The sequence below is a fragment of the Coenobita brevimanus genome, chromosome 14, assembly GCF_032717465.1.
Source record: "Coenobita brevimanus isolate Jiangsu-jjx chromosome 14, ASM3271746v2, whole genome shotgun sequence".
In the NCBI taxonomy this organism is placed as follows: Eukaryota; Metazoa; Arthropoda; class Malacostraca; order Decapoda; family Coenobitidae; genus Coenobita; species Coenobita brevimanus.
In genome coordinates this window covers 55,886,661-55,911,281 of record NC_136967.1, presented here as the reverse complement: position 1 = coordinate 55,911,281, position 24,621 = coordinate 55,886,661, and the positions used below count along the sequence as shown (strand labels likewise).

Genomic DNA, 24,621 nt, shown 5'->3' with positions numbered 1-24,621 from the left:
GAGACGCCCTGTTCGACGAGGGGGGGTCAGGCGCCACGGGGGAAGGAGAGTGATCTGGTACAGGCCTAAGCAGAGGCGGGTCGGCGGATTGTGGGTCATGGCTCGCAAAGGCTGAATGTGATCACACCTCTCCTCTAACTTGCTCTTTTTTTTTTCTCTCTCAATCTTAACTAATTTTAAACTCATGTAGTTTTTTGACACTTACCTACCCACATTCTCCCTCATTCTGACATTCACTCCCTTTCTCATATTCACTTATTTACACAGTCACTATCTCATTCACATTCATTCTTACACTTACGTCCTTTCTCATATTCATTCATTTTCACAGTCACTATCTTACCCACTCGTTCACTCTTTTATACTCCTACTCTCCGGTATCTTTTTTCTTTGTTATATTCTTGATGCTTTTATTGTCTTCCGGTTTATCATTGTTTTTCCTCTCAGATCTTCACTCATCATCATGCTGTTTCTCATTCTCAGTTTACCCTCAGTCTCGTTCAACTTTACACAGACTCTCTCTCTCTCTCTCTCTCTCTCACTTTCATTCTTAACTCACTCACTTCCCATTTCACCAACTCTCACACTGACTCTCTCTCACTGTCTCACACTTACCGCCTCACACTTACTGTACTCACTCTCACTTTCATTCACTCTCAAACTAATATTGTCTCACTCTCTCACACACTCACCCACATTTTTGCAGGTATTTTCTCACGATCACTCACTCTCACACTTTCTCACTGGCACTACTCTCTCACATTTGCGTTCACTCACTCATACAGCCTGACCACGTGAAGCTGTGTGTGTGTGTGTCTGTGTGTGTGTGTGACCCGAGAGTTTGTCCGTTTGTAGTGTGTGTGGCTTTGTACCTGCATGTGTGTGTGTACCTGCTAGTTCGTTTGTAGTGTATGTGTGTTATGTACCTGCATGTGTATGTGTGTGTGTGTGTGTGTGTGTGTGTGTGTGTGTGTGTGTGTGTGTGTGTGGATGGGTGGGTGTGTGTGTGGATGGGTGGGTGGGTGGGTGGGTGTGTGCGCACTCCCGAGGTATGGTGCCATATATGCGGTTCTCACGTTCATATCACTGAGGGGGAAGGGGGCCGTCTTTGTTCCGGCAACAGTGTCAAGGTCCCGCCAACACCCCCGTATGGCCAGGTAAAGCGGAGCAGTGTGTGGCAGGTGAATCATGGAGGGTGCCAGGCTACTTATGATTCTCGTTACTCTCGCTATCGCAGGCCATTTCCTTTATTGTGTTTCCCATATTCTCTTTGTGTTTCCCATTCTTTCCTCACGATTCTCGTTATTCTCACTCCATTGGCTGTATTGTTTTTCCCATCCCTTCTACATGACCCTCGTTCTTCTCTCTACCTCAGGCCATTTTCATTATTGTCTTTCTCATCCGTTCCTCATGTTCCTTGCTATTTTTCAACGCAGCTATACATCATTTTATCTAATTTTCTTTACTCTCCCTTGCTCATGCCCTCCATATTTTCCGTATTTCCTGCCCTTTTCATTATTTTGTTTTTTTTACCTCTTCTTATGCTCCTCGTTGTCACTGCTATGCTCTTTTCACCTTAACTTGGCCCAGATATTCGTCACGTAGCTCATTGATGGAATAAGACAATGTTGTGGCTATACAAATCTCCATATAGTACTTCTTCATGACTAGCACCATATTTTAGTGTTAATCTATAAATAAAAATCAGCATTCAAGATGGAGAGAAGGCAATTTTAGGCCAAGTTAGAGTAAAAAGGATATTTATACTTTACAATATGTAATTCTTTGTTCTCACTAGCTGCTTTCTTTATTGCTATCGCTAGTTCACGTCAGGTCTGTATTTTTCGGCTTATTCTATGGCATAATTATTATTGCTGTCACTAGTTCATGCCACTGTGTTTTGTTCCTACTATTTCGTGTCACTCTCTTTCTTCTGTCTCATTTTCCTTGATTTTTCTATTTCATGTTATTTTCTTGCCGTCTCTTCCATATTCCAAGCATTATTTTACTTCCTCTCACAATTTCACACCATTTTCCTCATCATCTTTCCCAGCTTTTCTCATACTCCTCTTTGCTTTCATCAGTTCATGTCATTTTCTTTCTCACTCTTTAATGTCTTTTTTCTTTTATATATTTTTTCTTTGTGGCATTTTCATAATTTTTTCACACTAATTCGGGTCAGTGTCATTTTGTTTACCCTTTTTTATATTATTCTTACTATTTTGGGTCATATATTTTGTTCTCATTTTTCTGTGTTACTTTCTTTATTAGACTTTTACTTCATACTTTTTATTTTCTTCTCTTTGGCTGTTCTTATTGTCACTAATATGTCCACTGTCTGTAAATTCCTCGTATTTTATTTTATCTTCTACATTACTGATATTCTTCTTAGTCCATATTATCTTCTTATCTCCCATCCATCCTTCATGATTCTCATTGTTTCCTAATTCATGCCACTTTCTATCTATTCTCCCTCCTTCCATGTTACTTTCTTTTCTCACCTTCTCTGCGCCTCACCTTCCTCTGCTGGGAGTGGATCTCTGTGTTTCTCTGCCATAGACGATTTTCTTCTATACGATGCGTCGGCGAAGTAATTGTTGAATATACTCTCTCTCTCTCTCTCTCTCTCTCTCTCACACACACACACACACACACACACACACACACACACACACACACACACACACACACACACACACACACACACACACACACACACACACACACACACACAAGGAGGAAGAGAAACGCACCTTCGCTGTACAAAATATATCTTTATTCGTTGGCGGTTCATGCATAAATATATACAGTAAGAAGCATCTCTCTCTAATACAGCGAGAAATTCCGATCTGAAGGGAAGAAGCACAATTTATGTACAAAAAAATTACAAAAAGGTGAATCAAGAGAACCATACATAAGAGACTCAAAATTTTCGTTTGAATTTCGCTCCTCACATACGTCAAAATTATATATCTAAAAACTTTGCACTGATATTGTAAAAAAAAAAATGTTGAAAAGATCTTAATGGAAATATATTTGTGATTCGTAACCTCACAGTTTCTTTAACCCGAGTACATCACGGTTTAATCTTCATGTGTCCAAATTAGTGCACATATTAGCTTTCGAAATGCTAGCGTTAGATAGCTTTCTTTAACCTGTCCATTATCAGCAGGCTCTTCTGTGCTTCAGTAATAATAATAATAATATTAATAATAATAATGATAATAATAATAATAATAACAATAATGATAATAATAATAGTAGGAGTATTAGTAGTAGAAGTAGTAAAAATATAATAATAATAATAATAATAATAATAATAATAATAGTAGTAGTAGTAATAATAATAATAATAATAATAATAAATAAAAATAGTAATGCAGTACTCGGGGTGAAGGGGCTTTTAATTTTTAGTGCCACATCCATGACACCTCACCATACCTGACACAATGCCACTTCCGACACTGCCATACCACCTGCCACCGCTGTCTCTCCTCACACATCGGTACGCAGAAAAATACACACATAATTTTACCTGATAACAAACGTATATTTTCCTCCTTTCGAAGTCAAAGATCCCTCTTTATATTCCCTCAAAGGCCTTCATAGCACTTCTTAAACGATTAATTTAGCATATTACACTTTAATTTCTTTTTGTAACTAATTTTTATCTCCCTAAAAGTGAATGTAATGGTGTAGTGTGCAAAAATAAATCGCCGAGGAAGAGGTGTTAGGAAATCTGTTAAGGCAAGGATACTATACCTCAAAAAATAGATTGGCGATACACACTGCATCTCATATACCTGGTAGACTTGGAGCACTGTTTCTACTCACACTCTACCTCTACCCTTGAGTGAGAGGAAGGCGTAGTCAGGGACCCGTAGGTTAAGAAAGCTCCCTAACACGTAGTCCTTAGCGATTTACTTTTTGATATGGCTGGGTAATATAACTTTGTATGGTATTAAGAGTATGGTAATGGTAAAATGATTTCCGCAACACAGATAAGGACGGCAAGATGTCATAAGCAAAATAAATCGCTTAGGGAGAGGTGTTAGAGGCTTCCTTAATCGACGTGAATACGGGTCCCTGTCTTCTGCTTCCCTCCAGCCAGGTGTAAGAGCTGACTGAGCAGACGATGTGGTGCAAGACGACCTGATTGCTTGTGCTCTCTTTCGCTGCGTCATGGCGGCCTGATACCGGTATGTTTTTTTTTTTTTGTTTTTTTTCTAGACGTTTTTTATATATGTCGTAGTGAAGGGGTAAGAAATGGAGGCTTTAGAGTGTACTGTGAATGTAATGTGGGGTTAGGAAGAGGAAAATTTAGGTGTGAAGGAATAATGCATTGAAAGCGACATTCTCTCTCTCTCTCTCTCTCTCTCTCATTAGCCCTACAACAGTTCCAACTCCCTCATGACTACCCTTCCTTGGACTGCAGTGAATATTTCTACGTTCGTTTGTTCCCTTTAGTGTGAGGATTTTTTTTTTTTTCCCTAGCATCTTCCAAGAGCTTTTTATGATGCTTGCGTGAGTCCTCCTGGACTTCAGATGCTAAACCTCTTGTCTGATTTCCTCAGTCACTTTTACTATCATCCTTTGCTGTCTTCTCTGTGTATTCTTTGATTTACACTCAAGGACCTCTACATTTTCGTGCTTATGTTTCGGTTTACTGTATTTTCTTTGAAGATTCTTTGCTGTTCCACTCCTGTTTAACTGAGGTTGTCTGTCACAGTAAACTGAGATCATTTGCGTTTTAATATAATTTAATTCCTCTGCGATCCTGCTCCTTGAAATGTAAGGAGTGCAGTAAAATGAAGCCAGTTAAGTTATTTGATAGGACTGAATAATTAAAGCATAAAAATTATTTGTTTGCTATTTCCCTGTGTATAAACCATCGTGACTTTTTGGATGAGTGCTTAATGAGTAAAGTTGTAACATTATAGATAGCTACTAAATAAATAATCTTTGTTATTAATGTGTCTACGGTAAGTTGTCCAAACTTACAGATGTCATATGGTGTGTTGCTGATGTCCAGATGTTTCTCAGTTTGTCCCTGAGGATAAAACTTTCACAAAACGAGTTCGTGGAAATTTGTCTCGTTTCACTGCAGCTCGGCACCAGCCCCAAGGTCGGGTCTTTTTAATTTTCCTTTCCAGTCCACTCTCGCCCGTTTCTCGACTTGCCCTTCCAAGTTACTCAGAATTCGTATTTAGTTTTGATTGTCCATGTGTCTAGCCTACATCCACTTATAAGAATACATCAACGTATCTACAGCTCGTCTTGATTTTCTGCTCACGTCTTAGGTTCCTCTCTCAGTACTTCCTTCGTTAATAATGTCCTTTCTTTTAGGTCTATATAGTAAGCCTACCCACTTTCTCATAACTGTCTGCCCACCTTACACATCTTCTTAGTTAGACCTCTGAGTCGGGATTCACTAACAGATTTACGGTCAGTTCCCTGTTGTATGTGTGTGTGTGTGTGTGTGTGTGTGTGTGTGTGTGTGTGTGTGTGTGTGTTTTGCAGAAAGAACAGTGACAGTGCAGAATCTTCCAGTGCCATTTGTTCTTACTAATAAATCTTACTGGGGAGAGGAAAATTATCACAAGTAATTTTGCTTTGCAGGTAGGACAAACAAATGAAAATTCTAAATCTTCTATATTATTCCATCAGAAGTAAGTCTGAGTCACGATAGGGAAATGATTGTTTGTGAATGGGGTCGCAGACTTCTCCCCATCCCCCATCCCCACCTCACCCTATACCCCCTGACTCAACCAGTTCCCAGCCCTTGCCCTTCTCTCCCGCCTCAACCGAACTTGACCTAAAGCAGGCGATGACCCGCGATGACCTCTAGGCCGAGCGTTTTATACTCCTCCTCCCCTCCCCTTTCACACCCCTGTCAGAGGAGGGGTAGATGATGTTGAGGGAATAACGATCATATTATAACGCAATTTTAACGCGGTTTGTAGCGAAATATTGTTGTACGGCTGTTTAACCCTCTTATAGACAAGGCAGAGTAAGTCTTTCTGTACAGTTCTTTTAAATTTATATAAAGTTTCATCTCCCGGATCTAATGCATGGCCGTATCCTTATATTATTTCGGTAAAGCGTTTGATATGTATAAAGTTGTTTGTGTGGCACGTTGGGTGTATTAAGAATATCAATAAATATGAGATTCCTATAACACTGAAGCATCTTCCTGACATCTTCCTATTGGACTGACCTTTGACCCGGCTTCACTGACCTCTTTTTCTTTTTAGTGAAGCAGGTCGTGAGAACCCCCTGGCAGAGTTTAATTTATTCACACATTATAGCACACACTTACTCACGACTAGGACTGCACTGCAATTATGTTTTTTTTATTATATATTACAGTACATACGTATTTATATACTGTTTCCGGCGATACCCAAAGCGTAACTTAGCTGGCCACTTACTATTTTTTTCCTGTTCCATGCAAGTAATCCAACCACCGCATCCTATCCTGACTTCAAAGAAATATGTTTTTATTATGTGACCTTGGCAAACTTTAAGAGGTTCCCTGGTTGTCTGGAAGCCTTATGACCCGAGTGCTGGTATTTATGTCATCCACGATCAGATTTTTTAACTGTCACTATCATTTTCTCCTGAGAACTATCGATATCCATGTCTTGTTTGGTATCTGTCTGCATCTTTCCTCTAGCATTTTTAGAGCATTAACAACCCGGTATTGAACTAACCTTTGATGTTATTACTTCCTTTATATCCACAACATGAAAACTACGGATCTCGTGTTGGCATTTATAGTCTAGCATGCGACCAATCTCTCTCTCTCTCTCTCTCTCTCTCTCTCTCTCTCAACACTCCGTCCCTTGGAGTATGTTGTCAGCCCCGAGGATTCAGACAGACGCAAGCGACACTAAGTACCAGAGACACAGGCCTGATCTGGCGCTACGGAAGGGGGAAGTGAGAGGCATTGCGTGAGAGAACAGAGCCACGTATTTTAGATGTGGGTTAGTAATACCTCTCTCCCAGCGATTTATTTTGCATGGTACATCTTCACATTCTCTTGCTTGCTATCTAAACCGTCTTGATACTATGTGGGTTGGTAGCGCTTCTTTCTCAGCGATTTATTTTTCGTATTTTCACAGTCTTGCTTGTTATGAAAGTCTTGATATTAACGTGGTTTTGCAACAGTCTCATACTAGTTAATACTTAGGTGTAATATGCAGACTAAATCGCCAAGGAAGAGATGTTACGGATTTTCGCGAGTCATCTAGAATACGACCCATGGGCAAAAGGTAAAACAATATCACCTGAACGTGCATACCCCCTTCGAGTGTAGAGGTTCGTATCTTTAAGGGTAGGTGACCAGACTACTTCCCCTTATGGCTTTATGTGGCCGGGAAACATCATCTCATGGGTTTCAGTCTATGCAAGGCCGTCAGTCCCACAGGCGCATTCTAACTACTACACCATCAGGAAGGACAGACAGGGAACAAGCTAGCGTGAACAGACAGGTAGGAAAGCGGGCACGTAACTGCGGGACAAATGCAGAGTAGCTTAAGATAGAGATAAGCACATGGACTGGAGGTTTGCGTGAAAAGATAACATTTCGGGCAATTAGACGGAATTATGAAAAGTTTGGCAGACTGATAACTATAGAAGGGAAAATTTCATACAGCAGAAGTAATTGGTGTAATAAGACAGTTAAGCATGGAAAGCTATGAAGACAGTGGTAGAAAAGAGAGAAGATAGATGGATAGATAGGTAAAGAGAGAGAGGGGAGGGGGGAGGATATCGCACTACCAACACATTCCCTGAGAACTGCCCGAGAAATGAGTTCCAATGTGGGTTATTTTCTGCTAACTGCCGTGTTGCTTCCTGTAAACTCTTAGATGGTCTGAGAATGTTGAACGTTCCAAGTATTAATTAGTTTGAGAATATCTGACGCTCCAAGTCTTAGCTAATCTGAGAATGACTGAATGAATGACGTGTAGAAAAGGGAGGGAGGGAAGGAAGGTAAAGAATGATTGTGTATGTGTGTTATACAACCTGGGGGGGCAGGGCCCACACCATGGTTGTATTGTGTAGATTTGTCATTTGTCAAGCAGGAGAGGAAGAAATTTAGTTGAAGAGAAAGTGTGGGGGTTAATCCAACATGCATGTGTATAATTAGGAAGGGGAGGTATCAGTGAGAGCAGTGTCTTTTTATATTTATTTAAAGATGGCATGATGGAGGAGTTAAGCAACAGGCCCTCTTGTGTCAAACATTAACTAACTTGCTGCCTCCTGGTCTCAGCTTGGACGGCCTCAGGGGCTTGGACAGGGGGATGGTGGAGGATGAGGATGTTTGGGTAGAAACTTGTCAGGACTGTTTGCCAATCTGAGAATACCTTGACACCTCAAATATTTAAGTATTGCAGTAACTTAGGAGACTGGGAAATAGAGAGTAGAATGTGATGTGCCAATTAACGACTATATGTTGGTGTAGAGTATGTAGCTACTTTACCAAACATGTGTAGTATTAATAAGTTTAAGTGCTCAAGTTCGTTTAGCAAATATCACTGCTGAAATTAATTAATCGTGTTAGTAACTTCCTGATCAGTTTTTAAGGGTTTCAATATCACTACTCTTCTTTTATGTAACTGCTCCGAATGTGAGACTGGTAGTTGGTTTCATGAGGCCCAGCAGTCCTCACAAACACTTAAAACCTTGATGAGGGCACACACCTTCTCATGGTACCACCTGAACACTTATACCTCATCTGTATTAAAATTTGACCCATAATGGCATTCGGGCGAGTGTTTTTTGATATACCGGTGCGAATGAAGGAGGAACAGTGAACTTTTTAACTTATGGAATTCTGTGACCTACTTTTCACATTCTTCTTGCAAGTACAGGCAGTTTTATTATGCTAATGAGAAACTTTCAAAATTAATGCAGTTAGATATAGCCATTAATAACCTTTTCAGTACAGATTTTTTTTTTCTAAGTTGAATGAAACTGTCTCGAGAAAAGAAAAGTAAAATATCGCGTCATCGGATTCAAGAGGTTACCAAAATTCAAGTCCTTAGTCTAGCCTAGCTCTTGTCACAGCCAGGATCGAACTTGCTATCTTAGAATGAAGTAGAATGAACAGTACACTCCTCTGACGGAAGAAGAGAGAGAGAGAGAGAGAGAGAGAGAGAGAGAGAGAGAGAGAGAGAGAGAGAGAGAGAGAGAGAGAGAGAATGCTGCCACCCAGGAAGTTAGAGACTGGGAAACGTGTAATTGAGTTTCGTGACAATTTATGAGGTGTGGGTGTTCCGTAATTGGGCAGACGTGTTGGGTGTGTGGCCGCTGGAGTGAGACACAGTGTGAGAGACTTCCTGTAGACGGAGAATGAGCCAATGGACTTTTCTTGAAGCGTTTGGAGCGTGAGAGTTGTGTATATGTGTTAGAAGTGTGAAAAAAAAAAAACTTCGCATAGTGTATGTGTGTGTGTGTGTGTGTGTGTGTGTGTGTGTGTGTGTGTGTGTGTGTGTGTGTGTGTGTGTGTGTGTATTACGCGTGTTGCTATCCATGTGCGTGTACTGAGTCTAGTTCGACAGGATGGACGATGCCCGACAGCCGGCGTAAAACACTGGCCTTGTCTCCTATAATGTATTTCTTGTCTCTTTTTCCTTCTTCATCACATTCTTCATCCTTCACTATCCTATGTGTTTCACGATCTACCACACCTTCATCTTCTAATTTCTTCCGTATGGCTAATATTAGGCGGTTTAGTATATCCATGTCCTCAGAGTCCGCTGAAGAGATTGAAGGAAGAAGGACACCATCGGTTGGGCGCGAGGACGATGGTGATGTTGGACGTGCGCTAGGCCTTGGGCGTCTGGACGGGGATGTAGGGCGGGCGTGGGGCGTGGGTGTAGGGCGTGCGTGAGGCGTGGGCGTTGGACGGGCTGCTGGAGCTCTGGTAGGAGCACGAACAGCTGACGTGGCAGGGGCGTGAGGAGGAGAAGGACCAGAATTCGTGCGATGCGAAGTTGGCCTCCTGCGCGGCGCCTGTGGGGTGGGTGAGGGGCGCACTCTTGTGGGCTGAGGACGCGGCGCTGACTGAGGTGCTGAGGGACGAGGGCGTTGGCGGGTAACTGTGGGTGTGGGCGAGGGTCGGTGGTGTGGTGCAGACACTGAGTTTTGCGACGCGTGGTGTCCGCCATCGTGTTTGGGACCCTTATGGTGCTTCCAGTTCTCTCCTCGCCGTATGCCTTCCAACACAGACTGGCCAATTTCAGGTGCCGGTCTTATGGGTCCGATTGCCTGTCTCAGCGACTCGAAATTCGGGTGGACGTCATAGGTAACGCTGGCAGTGTACCCGCTACCATCCGCTGTGTATGTCACCGTCTGGAGTCTGTTATCGGGGAGGGCCACACGGAATCTTCCTCGAGTCTCCTGGCCCAGACGCGCCTCCTCTCGGTCATGGAAGTTCTGGTAGTCGGGGGCGTCAACTGCATAAGCGAAGGCGTAGCTGCCGTCCTAGGAGGAGAGGAAAAAAAAGGATGTGGTTAGAATATGAGGGAATCATATGGCAGAATGTCACTCGTGTACAGACCAGAACGGTTTGGAAAGGACTGTCAGGCGTGTGTTTTTCGCTGCCGGAGAAAGTTGGAGTGCCACAGAGATCAGTGTGAGGGACCAGAGTGGGAAGGTCAAGATGGAAATAGAGGGAGGAAACGAAAGAAATGGTTGCAGTGGAAAAATAATATGGCATTAATTCAGTTTTTGTCAGTAATCAGTACGAATTATATAACGTGCTTTTTACACTGTCTGACCAATTAGATGGGAGGAGGGGTCCCCTCCTACTCTATGGCTTCCGTCGCCAATTTTATGTTTGGTAAAATGAAAATAAGTAAGGGGGGTTGGGCTACTTTTAGAACTCCTTCTGCTATCGAATCCACGTTTAATATAACAATAAAATTAAGGTGGGTTTAGCTGGGATAGGATAGGTTACGTTAGGTTAGGTTGGGTTGGGCTGGCTTATGTAATTTCACTTAACAGCACCATCGCTTGGACCTCTCACGTTAGATCACTTTCTAAAACTGCCTTAGAGAAACTTTGATTATTGTACAGAATCCCTAACTTCTTCATTGACGAGCTGTTAGCTATAATTTACAAGAGTCATGTGAGCTCTCATCTCGATTATTGTTCACCATTGTGGAGTGAAGGAGAAAGAGGGGAAGGAGAAGGAGGGAAAGGGAAAAGAGGCGAAGGACAGGGAGGCGAAATAGAAAGAGAAGAGGGAGAAAGGGAAGAAGGAGGAAGAGGAGAAGGAGAAAGAGAAGGCCGAGGAGGTGGATGGATTGTGTGAATGAAGACTGAGTGAGAAGGGGCTGACGAGGGAGGATGGGCAGGACCGAAGTGTATGGCGGAGATTGGTCAAGCACATCTACCCCATATAAGAGCGGGAGAAGATGGATGATGAGAAAGTAAGAAGATAAACTAAGAGACTGTTAACTCATTTATTAAGCTGAAGGAACAGTGCCTTTGTTGTTGTCACTTCTACACAATTTTCTTCAACTTCGGAATTGCCTCTCGTAAGTGAAGGATTAATGAAGGGGTTTATTTAACTATTATAATTACGAAAATCTCTCCCAAGCTGTAGATAGAAAGAATAAATAAAAATGACATCTTCTTTTTAGATAAAATAAGCAAAATAAATCACAAACTAAAAGGTATTACGAAGCCAATAACAAAGAGAATACGAGCCATTGTTTAAGCGTGTTGATCCCATCCGCCACACGCCGCAAACCATCTAAACACCCCCGTCCCTCAAGCGTGTCCACCCACTCACCCTTCCATGCCTCCGCCCTCCCTCCACGCCTCCGCCCTCCCTCCACGCCTCGTTACTCCTGGATGGTGTCGGCAATAGATAGTCAGCTGGGTTATCGAGCGTGTGATTGATGTAGTTACAATGTCCATCACAGCGGTATTGTTCATCTTTTAAAATACATCTAAAATATTCCCCTATTTAAACTGCCACACTTTTCTTATTTCTTACAACGTCGATGTATTGTACGTTCTGCTCCATCCCTGACGCTGCCACTCTATACACAGGTTCGTCGGCTGGTTGCGTTCTTCCACTCCCCTCCTAACTTTAGAGTGATTATAGATCTCTTTAGATTATTTCTTATATATGAATTATAAACACACAAATTCTTCTTTCATTGACCTGCGCTGCATAGAACACCTTTCTCTATAACCCTTTAAAGAGTACAGGTTCCTCTAAGCAAAATGTAATCTGGTGTTAGTTAGAAAAAAAATAACCAAAACGCTACACCACTCCTGAATGGGTCAACGTGTAATGAATGGCGTTTATGTATTGAGAATATACATGGAAACAATATCTATATGCAAGAAAATCAATATAGAATTCATAGGTTAGCTAAAAAAGAGAAACGAAAGTATGCCAAACAAACTAAAAAGAATGATAACAAGATTGCCAACATTCGTAAGGCAATACAAAATGGTCCCCACAGACATGCAGTTCACCGATAGACTTTCGTGCAAATTGCCATGATGATTAATGAACGTGCAAAAACATAGGATCTCAAAATTTAAGATCGTACATGGTTTGACTTTTGACCTAATAGACCCCTTTAAAAGTCCCAAATTAAAAAAAAAAAAAAAAAAAAAAGAGGTGGGAATTATGTGGCTATCAGCTGAAGAAACACCTGCAGCAAGTTTGAAAGGAATCGTTGTAGAAGTAAAGGAATAGTGCCAAGTTCCAGAAAAAAAAAAAGCTTTTGAATGAAAGAATAAAGAAATGAAGGAAATGCAGTTGGGAGGCATTGCAAGAAGCGACTCAAATGGCACCAAAGCATCATAAGAAAGGCGAATATGTGTAGTCTATATCCGTATAATTTTATGTGCGACGCAGGTAAACATCAACGGACGTGGACTTAAAAGCGACTTTAACAAATCGAAGGAATACTGCTGGACTTCTAGTTTGTTCGTTGAATCTTGTGTATAATAATAATAATAATAATAATAATAATAATAATAATAATAAAATAAATAAATAAATAAATGAATTAGCAAATAAATAAATACTCGTAAAATATGCTATTACATCTCAATGTCAGAATGAACTCAGACACCTTAAAGAGACAATACACAGACCGACTAACCGGAAGACGCCACTCACACCCATCATCATCAAAATAATCATTATCATTATATATTACATAATGCGGGAGGAGGAGGCGTGAGGGTGAGGGCGATGGCTAAGGTGGGAGTAACCGGTGTGTGAGGAATGCGTCCATATACAACCACAACAAAGACTCACGTGACTATCCACAGCCACAACAAAGATGCACCACACCACCACATCCTTTCCGCCAACACCCACACCTCAAGGTCTGGACATATTGGTAACCTTCGACAACTGAGGACTACCAGAACAATGCTTCTCTTTTGCTTCGTGCCGAGAATATTTTGAAACGCTCAGTTATGCAGCGCAGGTAATGTTATTTCTCAGTGTTCCAGGGTATCATGGCAGTGTTGGGTTTTGATTTCATAGTTTTTTTTCTTTTTTTTAGGGAAAGAAATTATGCCCACACGTTGAAGTTTTGTTTATTGTGAAGATTTAACAGTTTCGGCCTGATTTGGACCCTCTTCAGATATAAACACAACTCCAGTAGGTGGATATAATTTCTTCCACTTTTCGCCTTCGTCCCCTTGACCCATTTTTCAAAAAGTAAGTAGTACGTAGCCACCAGGGTTTATACTGTAATAGCTGGATTTTAATTTTTATTATTAAAAAATCTATAATACAGACACTGAGCAGACGCTCATAGTAACAGCCAAAGCCATTGTATTGTATCTTAATGTAAAGCGACGATTGCATGTCATTTCCTGGGTGAATGTTTGCATACTTTCCTTGAGTGGGGTTCTCGAAAATATTTACGGTCGGTTCCCTTGCAGTTATGTATATAGTATATAGAATTATTTATGCATGAAGAACAAAATACGAGAAGCCTCTGCAATTTAATTTTCATGTTCTTCCTGAAAAAAAAAAGTTTATGATAATTTTCCCCTCGTAACTAAGATTGGAATTTGTAGAGAACAAGAGACATGGAAAAAATATATGTACACTCTTGTCCCTTCTGCAAAAACTAACAAGTTGCAAAAGAGAGGTTAAACCGAATATACTTTAGAAAATCCCATTCCCTGTCAGCTACATTCTGTAGATTATTGCGCTGGATATCTTGGCAGGATGAATGTCGGTGAAAATGCATTAGCATTTGCTATGAAGAGCTGCCTTGAATTTGGAGAGGAATGCAGCATACAGCACTCCAGTTATGGGCTAGGATTTTCTCCCTAACCTTCTCAGAGTGATGAGGTATGTTTACTTTTCCCAAAGGGAAAACGTGTTAGCTATTTTTTTTTTTTTTCTTGTTGATGCTCTCCTCTACCAGCGCTTATTGCCACGGTCTTATGCTTTTAATTCTGGTCCGATTGGCCTCAAAATACTAAGCATTTATTGTGCTTGGGCCAGGTATCCCAAGACACATTTCTTAAATTTTCGATTTAGAATTTAAAGATTATTTTATAGCCCCGAGGTGTAAAAATACGGGTAAGAATCCACCAGACACGAAAACAAACACGCCGGTAATATATATATATATATATATATATATATATATATGGTAAGTAAACCCTAGGACGTCATGCATTTGCATGCAAATGTGGCCTCTCTAGTTGTATTACATTGTTGCTATCTCCAAGTTTTAATCAGGTCTGGGAGATTTTTCGAACCGGGAGGAACAGACATAGCCTTTATTAACCACTATGTTATGAAGGATTCCATCTAAAGTAAAAATAAAAATCGGTGATAATTTTATTAGAATGTTAAATGCGCCATCGGATTGAAGAAATAAAGGTGTAAATGTATATAAAAATATATGTAAATATATAATTTCATTTCACTGCATATCATCATCATCATCATCATCATCGAACAAAACTTTATCAAAGAAGTAAAAAAAAAATGTAATCACAATATGCCTTTATCAAGTTGACATTTTTGCCAGTCTTAGTACCAAGTAGTGAGTACAGGTTATGCGCCTGTGGTCAACTCCAATCAGTTTTATGTTGTAGGAAGACAGACCAAACCTAGGGGCTTGTGTCTGGGTCTGTTGTCTGTAATTACATACTTAATGAGCGAGAGAAGGGGAGGGAAGACTGGGACTTGGGGACGTTTTTTATCTTCTCTCTGTCCATCCCTGTCTTCTGACCATCATAGGAAGCAATTTAAGCAAACACAGATTTATACTTTTCCCTGCCTGTGATCTTCATCTGTTTCAAATTAAAGTCATGCCGTTACTTTTTTTCCTAATATCAAAAGCAGTCTTCCATGAGAAAATACACTTTCGAGACTTCCGTCAGTTTAAAAATATTAGACAGCAAAGAAAAGTGAGACACAGAAAAGATGAAATATTATCCGTTCAGTCTAGCGACAACTTTTTGGTTCTTGCAAACAAAAGCCACTTGCGTTCATTGTTGGGGGATTTATTTCTTTACTTATTTTTATTATTTATTTTCCGAAAAGCCTAATGAAGGCCACATTTAATCCCTCCAGGTTGAAAAGTCCATGCAAAGGTGAATCAATCGGAAAAAACATTAATGAAATGAAAAGACGTCATAGGAGTGCTGGATTTAAACAGATCTTTGTCCTCAACTTTGCATCATACGCTTGAAGCAATCTCCAGTTGTCTGAGTAGCTCTAATTTGGATTCTGGGTCGCATTCTATGCTGTTTTGGGGATACCGTAACAACTCCTTCTTGGCGATTTATTCTGCACATGGCACCTCAACATCCTCTTATACTGGTGTGTTAACTAGTGCTTGCCCGCAATTTGCAGGACTGACTCATAGCCTTTCCATCACAAAATGTTTACAAATACCATTATCTTTGAGCCTACATTGACCGGGTACCCTTGATCTATCTATCTATCTATCTATCTATCTATCTATCTATCTATCTATCTATATATATATATATATATATATATATATATATATATATATATATATATAAATAATATGTGTGTGTGTGTGTGTGTGTGTGTGTGTGTGTGTGTGTGTGTGTGTGTGTGTAATAACACCACCCCTCCTCAATATTCCGTGCTGAGACATTGGCGGCACACTAATATGAATAGTGAGAGCGTGTTGGGTAAGTAGAACGGCAGGTTGGAAGCGAGGTTAAGGTAGGGGTGAGACACGGTGCAGACGGATGCAAAATAGGTGGGAGGGTAGGCAGTAAGTGGGTTAGCTGTACGTTTGGTACACTGACTAGTGAATATGTCAGATAAAGAAGTTTGCATTCCAGTGTGTAGATGGGTTTACAGCATCACGGACAAGTAATTATTCAAACAGACATGATGATATGGAGGTAAATACAATAGGAAGACAAGCGTGTTAAGAAAAATCAATAGCTTTCGTAGAGAAGATGGATATGCAAATGAAAGCTAACGTGGACAAAAAAAAAAAAATGTCGAGTGTAGGCAATTCAGCAGATAAGCAGATGAACAGGAAGAAGTGTAGGTACCATATGCAGTTAGGTTGATAGACTAAAATGAGGCAGGTAGGTGATGATCAGAGAGATAGTAGCAGATATGAGGGACGAAAGAAAATGAATGAGGAGGTAGTTATTCAAATAAGAAGAGCAAGTGATTAGATGGCTAGATAAGTTAGGGAATGGAAAGACATAAGTAAACAGATCAAAAGGTACTGTTCCCTTCAAAAGTTCTGTTAATCTTCCAATCCTTCAATATCACATAACATTATACTAGTTGGGTAGATAAAACTAAATCAACCAAACAGATTAAAGCAATTACATATAATATTGCCCACAGTCATGTAATATTACTAGTTACCGAAAGGAAGGGAGCAGGAACAGAAATTTTAAAGGCAGTTATACGTTTACCTCCGACTCTTATACACTCTCGAAGCTTTATCAAGACCAATACGATCTTCCTCACCCAGCCAGGAGCATTCAGTGGGGTGAGAAGGGCTGCAGTCTCGTTTCTGTTAGTATCCCTATCTGTGTTAAAGTATTAGTGACCCCACGAGTAGAGTATGTGTGTGGGTAAGCAGGTCCGTAGGTTGGAGGGTAAGAAGTAGGTAAGTACTGTAGGCTGTTTGCGTCACCATCTTACGTCACGGGTCTGGCTTAGCTAATGGGACGGGGTTGACTGCTCATTATGCAAGGCGGTGGTCGACCCATACCTCACACGTCACACCCCATACCTCATCACACACCACCACTCATCACACACCGCACCTCATCACACTTCAGTGCTTAGTACGCACAACCACCCATCACAAACTACCACCCATCCCTCTCAAAAAATTTCACACAACACTACTCATCGGACACAACCATTCATCATACACCACTCATTACACACCACCACTCATCACATACCATCACTTATCACACATCACTACTCATCACACACCACCATTCATCACACATCACCATTCATTACACATCACCACTCATCACATACCACCCCTTACCACACTCCACAACTCATCACACACCATCACCCATCATACATAATCATTTATCACACACCATCACCCATCACACACCACAACTCATCACACACCATCACTCATCACACACCACCTCTCATCACACACCACCATTCATCACACGTTGCATATTCAATAAGTGTAGGGAGGTGCATGGGCGAAAGGATTGGGGCCAGAAAGAAAACTCAAGAGGTAGGAGTGCGGTGAGAGATGGCAGGAGTGAAGGGTAAGGTGACTGGGTATGGCACTGTCCACACATAATACAGGCGACGTATTGGTCTGCAGTGTGGATATCTGCTGGGAGAAACCTAAGGTACACGAAAGATCAAATCCGTGTGTATTAGAAAAGGGTTGAAAAGTGAAAGGCTTTCCTTTATTCACCACTCATTCAAGGAAGAAGAAAAAAAAAAAATAGTGTTTCACCGTTACCTAAAAAAATGTCGATTTTTTGTTTTTTTAAGCGAAAGAAGAAATGGTGTCTAATTTATACTTTAGAAAATAACAAGCGTTCGTCGACCGCATGCATGCGTCATGCCGGCGTACCTATTAGCTAGCAAAACTAGCTGACAAAACCGTTAGCTGACAAAAACGTTAGCTGGCAAAAACGTTAGCTGGGGAAACTCTTAAGAACATTAGTCGAAATGGCCTTTGATTTTCCAGCTTGCATTAATTAGGAATATATTAGTTCATTGGTTAAACCATGTCACCTAAAGTACTGCTGTGTCCTTTCTTTAAGTTATAACAGCCAGGTTCAGACCCAGGAACATAAATCAAGGTCCTATTTTGTCCGTGTGGATCCAGTCAGGTCAGTTTTGATCCATGAAAGTCAATTCAGGTCCACTCAGATCCACTTATATCCATTCAGACCACTTAGTGTTTCTATAGATCCTTGATACAGAACCCAACTAAATCGGATACAGTTAAGGACATGTAGGACAAAGGAGATCCTTCATGTCCAATTAGGTCCATCCAGGTTCATGAATGCCACAACAAATTTAGTCGCGCCATGGCATTAGTTTAACGAGAAAAAATGCCGCATGAATAGTTTAACCAGTCAAAGGTAATGACAAGCAACACGTAAGTATAAATTTCGCCGTAAGAACAAGAGATTTGTGTTTGTTTCTTGTGATGGCCAGAAAAGGTAAGAACAGACCAAAAGAAGACAAGAAACGTCCCCTAGTCCCAGTATTCCCTCTCGTCCCTCACTCATTAAGTCATTACAGACCACAGACCCATACACAAGCCTGTTTGGTCTACCTTCTGACAACATAAAATAAATTGGAGTTGACCACAGACGCACAGCCAGTACATCCATTCACGTGAAGAGTGGCAAGAATGTCCTTCACCTGCAGAGTGTTCCTATATTGAATACTACGTAAGTAAAGTTTTAGCGTGATCTAAGGCAATGATGATGATGATTATGATGATGATACATAACTTTGATCTGCATGCACATGTTAAAATACAGGCGACTACAGCTACAATACCTTGGACCTTGTAACGTTGAGACGAGTTCACCTACAAGATCAGACACACACTAACACCTTGCTTGATGCAGAACGGAGGTGTGACGATTGATATATAATCGTGGGCATAAATTTCGGAATGCGGCCACAGTCATGCAATCAAGAGGCCATATTTGGAGTGAGTCGCATTCCCCGCGTGGTTCGGAATATTTTGACTGAAAAAACAAACATAGCTTTAGGGTTGTAAAATTCAAACTCGTACGCGCATGTGGTTAAGACGAGACAGGGAGGAGGCGGGGATAATAATAACCAAGTGTTTGAATGCCAGTGATCTTCTAATAAATATTCTACCACCAAATAATAAAGTATTCGAGAGACTGATATTTATAAACCTCCAAATGCAGGACATACGAATATTGAGAGAACAAAAAGTGAATCTTCAAATGCAGGAAAGTGAAAGGAAGTCAGTTTATCCTCTGTGACGACCGTGAAGACATTGTGATAAGCTTTATACTTTAGATACAAGGTTACAAAGGGTCTGAAATTATTATGCAAAACTGATATGAGATCAGAGCCTCGCCAATTGAACATTTGTGCGATTTTTGAAGATAAATATGATGACTGTGGTCTCATAACTGGTAAATGCTTGATAAGGTAATGCATATTGTACACGGATTTTCTCCCATGTGTTGAACTGAGGAAACCATGCCATTACCGTCTTTGTAACAGTCCACCGCACCGCACCTGAACCTTTGTCGTCGCACTCACTCATGCTTGCCTATGTGACGAGTCAGTCGCTCATACCGCTCATGTTTCTCGAAGCTGCTGTGCATCGTCCGCCTCTAACCGGTTTATTAAATCTTTCGGCTTCATGTACGGTCATCTCACCAGAATTCGTGTACAGAGGACAAGGTATGACGGCATTACTTACAAAACTATATTCCCGAAATAACTTTGCCTTTTGCGTGTGTATGTGTGGAGCCAGTGCAGGGACCAACTTAAGAGGTAAAACGTGAATTGGTGAAGATCACAGTACTCAGAATAAAGAATGATAAAGATGCAGGTGCTACAGTTGTAGTTTCAGAGAAGCCGAAGGTATCTGGGGATTTGGGAGTAAACATGATGACAAATTCAGAAAAAGGAATAACGACACTTAAGGAGAGGTCCGTCCCAAAAGACTACTTAAAATTTGTCACTGTTAACAAGAATTTTTACAGATAACACAAGGCTGAAAGTATCTGGAATAAGTGGTGTGGTTTGTAGAATACGGAAAATGTTTGTGGAAACTGACAAGACTACGAGTACATGCTGTTTCCTAATGTATCGAAGCCTTCTTTTTATCGCGGTCTGCTTGGTGTATAATCTTTTTCATATATGCAGACCAAGTTAGTTTTTGTTCTTTAGTAATTGAGTATTCATAAACAGGACAATTTTTGCAGGATTCCAGCTTCTTATTTCTTTTTTAGTCTTGAAGAAAAAAATGCTAAAACCTCAAATAATGTTTTCAGGTTATTCAGGAACACAACTGCTGACTACCAGAACATTCCTCTCAGTATATCCTTTTGCATGAGCTCACTTCTTCAGACGCAAAATCGCAAGGTTCTCGATGTAAACAATATTCTCTCTCTCTCTCTCTCTCACACACACACACACACACACACACACACACACACACACACACACACACACACACACACACACACAGACGAGATTTGGCAGGCTTTAAGACATTTAATCAAGACTGGTATAGAAAAGACTAACGTGTACGATATTTCTTTCCCTCCTCTGACTCTGGATATAAGAAACTAGTCACAGAGATTCAGTAGTCCACCCACACACTAACAGTCTCTACATGCCACCACTTGGGTATTAACAATCACCATCTCTATTATGATATGATAGTAGTTTCCAGGAAGTACTTCGATCAGAAATGGAGTGATGATATTAATAGTGATGTTTCACCATCATATAAATATTTAGTATGAAAGAGCATGTAAACTGTTTGATCGAAAAGAATAATACTGTAGAACCAAAATCAAGGTCTGTTAATTTCATGACCCTTAAGACATTACTGAAGGTCGCAGTCAGGGTGAAAGACTGAGAAAGACTATCCCAGAGGTGGCCGCTTGAATTCAGTTAAGGTAGAGAACAGTAGAAAATTACAGCAGACTAATAAATAATATATTCAACCATTTGTCAGCGGCCCTGTTATCCCTCCCTAACGCATTTATACAGAGCTTTTTACCTACACTTGCTTACTTACCTCATCCTACTTATAAATTCCCCCTAACCTCCTTACAACACCACATACATTCCTTAATTCCCTCACCGCCACCACACCCCCTCCTGAACCACACCCCTGACCACAAGACACCACTTAGTGAACACTCAATGCCATCTTCTCTAGAGGGAAGGTGTGTTCTGACATTACCACCATCACCACCACCACCATTGCCATCACCACACTCCTTCCACTGCCATGACCAACACCACCACCACCACTGCCGCCACCACAGCTCTCCCACTCCATGTTATTATCAGGTTTGTTCCTACATCCTTTTCCTCCACCCTTAAGCCAACCTACAACCTACAACAAGGAATGTTTTCAGTGGAGAGATGTTGTGCTTGTTGCAAAGGAGACCGTGTGTCGAGGAGAAGAGTTGCTTAGAGCTTGTTGCGAAGATGGAGTTCCTTTACGCCATCTCGAAGCTGTATCAACATCTAATACTAAGCTAACCCGTCTCCTAATATTGAAAACTCAGATATGTAAAGGAGCTGCTGATCGGGATTGTTCATTTGTTGTACGTGATAAAAAGAGAAGCTGAAACGGTATATGAGCTGGGAAATTCTTCAGTTATAACCATCCTCAGATTGTGTTCTTATTTATGAGGAAGGCGTTGGGAATGAATAATAATAATAACAACATTAATAATAATACTAATAATAATACTAATAATAATAATAATAATATGATAATGATGATGATGATGATGATGATGAAAACATACACTTCACCATCAGCCACTCTCGACACAGCAACCTTTCTGGGAGAATTGCTGCTTTCACAAAATCCACTCCTTCCTGCTACATTTCCCTCGGGACCCCCTTTTCTGCTCTTCCCTGTCTTGCACCATAATTACCAAACTCTGTCCCATAGCAATATTACACCAAAGAACCATCCCCCGTCCCAGAATACCTGTACCTCCCCAGTGACTATCCTCCATCCCTCTTCCGTTCACCTCAACCACTTCTTACTTTACACGTATTTTCGGTTAAAATTTCCTGGACAAAAGTACACACACACACACACACACACACACACACACACACACACACACACACACACACACACACACACACACACACACACACACACACACACACACACACACACACGCACACACATGCCAGTATACGAGTACTTGAGTGTGACGGGATGGGAGTGAAAGCGAGGAAGGCGGAAGGGACTGTGTGTATCTGTCAGTATATTAGCGGTGACAGTAATTTCAAGGTTCATTAGGGTGCCATTGCTCTTAACTACTTCGCGGAAGCTTGTGTGTGTCTTTCGCTGGGACTGGTGTGTTTTGTTCGTATGAGACTGAGCTCTAATTCCTAAGGGACACATACAAAGACGAATATATACAGGGTGTCCCCTAGACCTGACGAAAGAAATACATGTAACATCGAGACTACTCTAAGACGTATATGTTGTATGATCATGTCGGATTTTCGGCATACTGCAATGGAAGGCAGCTGCCCCATTTCAGGTGGAACATCAGCTTAATATCTCCAAGAGCGATGGATGTGGTGCCTTTTGTCATACACCGGGCTATGTCACTATCTGCAGTTACCATTCATCCAGCCAAACTACAAATCCATTATATTGACCCATCAGGAGTAGGAGTAACAGTAACTGTACCGGTATTTGCATCAGTTCATATGAGGTCCACTGCAGGACCTGACCTTCTCCTCGGAGCAAGAGTGATAGCTGGGATTAATCCTCCCCATGCTGGTGAAGTACGAACATAGAAGGGGAGTTTGTAGAAAGAGTGATACTAATGAAAGTCGGAGAGTTGGATAGGGTAAGCTTTTGTGTGTCAGCGTCTGTATGTGTCGTCGGCAGAACTGACACGGTGCAAACAGATACAAGCATGTAAAAGACGTACTACAAGCACCTACTTTAAATGTCTTCCACGGCCTGGGTTCGAACCCTATACTCGGGGCATACGCATCGCCAGACGAGTACGCTACCCATCGAGCCACCGTAACCCCAGGAGTCAGAGTATAAACTTTCATTCTTGTATTTCAGAGAGTAAAACACAACAAGAATAATGACACTTTTCTGGCTGACTGTGCAACCACACGACGTATTCTCATTTGCTTAAGATATTTTGTCACGCATCTTTCTTGTCGAATTCTTTTATACGTTACACATTAATATCCTTTTGTTACTGAGGCACACGAAGCCGACTTTATTACGACACAAATAACGTAAAAGTGACAATTAAGGTTCAGTGTGGAGATTATTATTATTAAGAAAAAATAAAAGAATAAAGCATGAGACGAAAATATTAGAAAAAGAGAAGACAAGAAAAGAAGAGAATGAGGAGGAAGATGAATGACTGAAATTTATGATGAACATTTGGCACGCGAAGGCAAAAACGAAAAAGTTAAAAATTGCTGTGTAAAAAAAATATAGTAACCAGTGAAAGAAAAATTACAAAATAAATGGATAGGAAAAGGGATGAGGAAGTAGGACGAGGCCTGGGAACACACAGAAATTCATGGATGGGGAAGCGAAGGGTAGTACTGTGAGGAAGGTGAGGAAGTAAAATTTAAGGTGGATAGGATTAGGAGTTCTGCTATTTGTTTATTTTCCTTTCTTTACTTGTTTATTTATTATTTACTCACTTGCTCGTGTTGCTTGGACACTCTCATTCGATCCCACTTAATGGAAATTTCATACAACCATCCATACAAATGTTTTCGAGTCCATGCAGTTCATACTCCTTTTTCCCTTTTCTTTCTTTCTTTTATTTATTTATTGTTATTTTTTTAGCGAATATTTTACCTACTAGAAGCACCCCCCCCCCCCCGCCTTCTACAGTCCTGGATACGCCCTTGGGAGAGAAATAGGGGAAGTAAAAGGAGTGGGACGGGAGGTGTGAGATGTGGAAGGGAGACTAGAGGCCATCCCCATTCAGTGTTCCATCACCATTCCTTCCCACACTCCCAGACGCACTAAACCCCAGCTCTTTTCACTCCCTCCTCGTAAACTGTAGACTATGACGGCCTCTTCCGCGTTTCGTACAAAACTCAAATGGGCATAAAAAGTGTGTATCCGTGTCGCATTATTCTCTTTATGTTATATTACACAACATCAGAAAAAAAAAAAAAAAGAAACAGCGCTTAGAGGCAGAGTCGGAGGAAGTTCAAGGAGATGTATTTTTCGTCATATTTCGCTGCGTTGACTTTACCGTATCGAGTTCACTTTTATATGTTGTTGGAACCCCACTGTTTTATGGAGACTGCTATGTTCCGAGTAGAGGCTTCGTAGTGCCCCTGTCATAAAAAGACTTTGTAGTTACTTGTAGTGGAGT

At 41.0% G+C, this 24,621-nt stretch overlaps 1 protein-coding gene across 1 annotated transcript in view; it reads right to left on the bottom strand.

Moving 5' to 3' along the window:
- Positions 1 to 9,531: 9,531 nt before the first annotated feature.
- LOC145390409 (uncharacterized) overlaps positions 9,532 to 24,621 on the bottom strand; it is a 115,778-nt gene continuing 100,688 nt past the window's right edge. The window contains exon 3 of the mRNA XM_080265342.1: positions 9,532 to 10,491. Coding sequence (XP_080121468.1) covers positions 9,532 to 10,491 — 960 coding nt within the window. The remainder of the gene's footprint in view (positions 10,492 to 24,621) is intronic.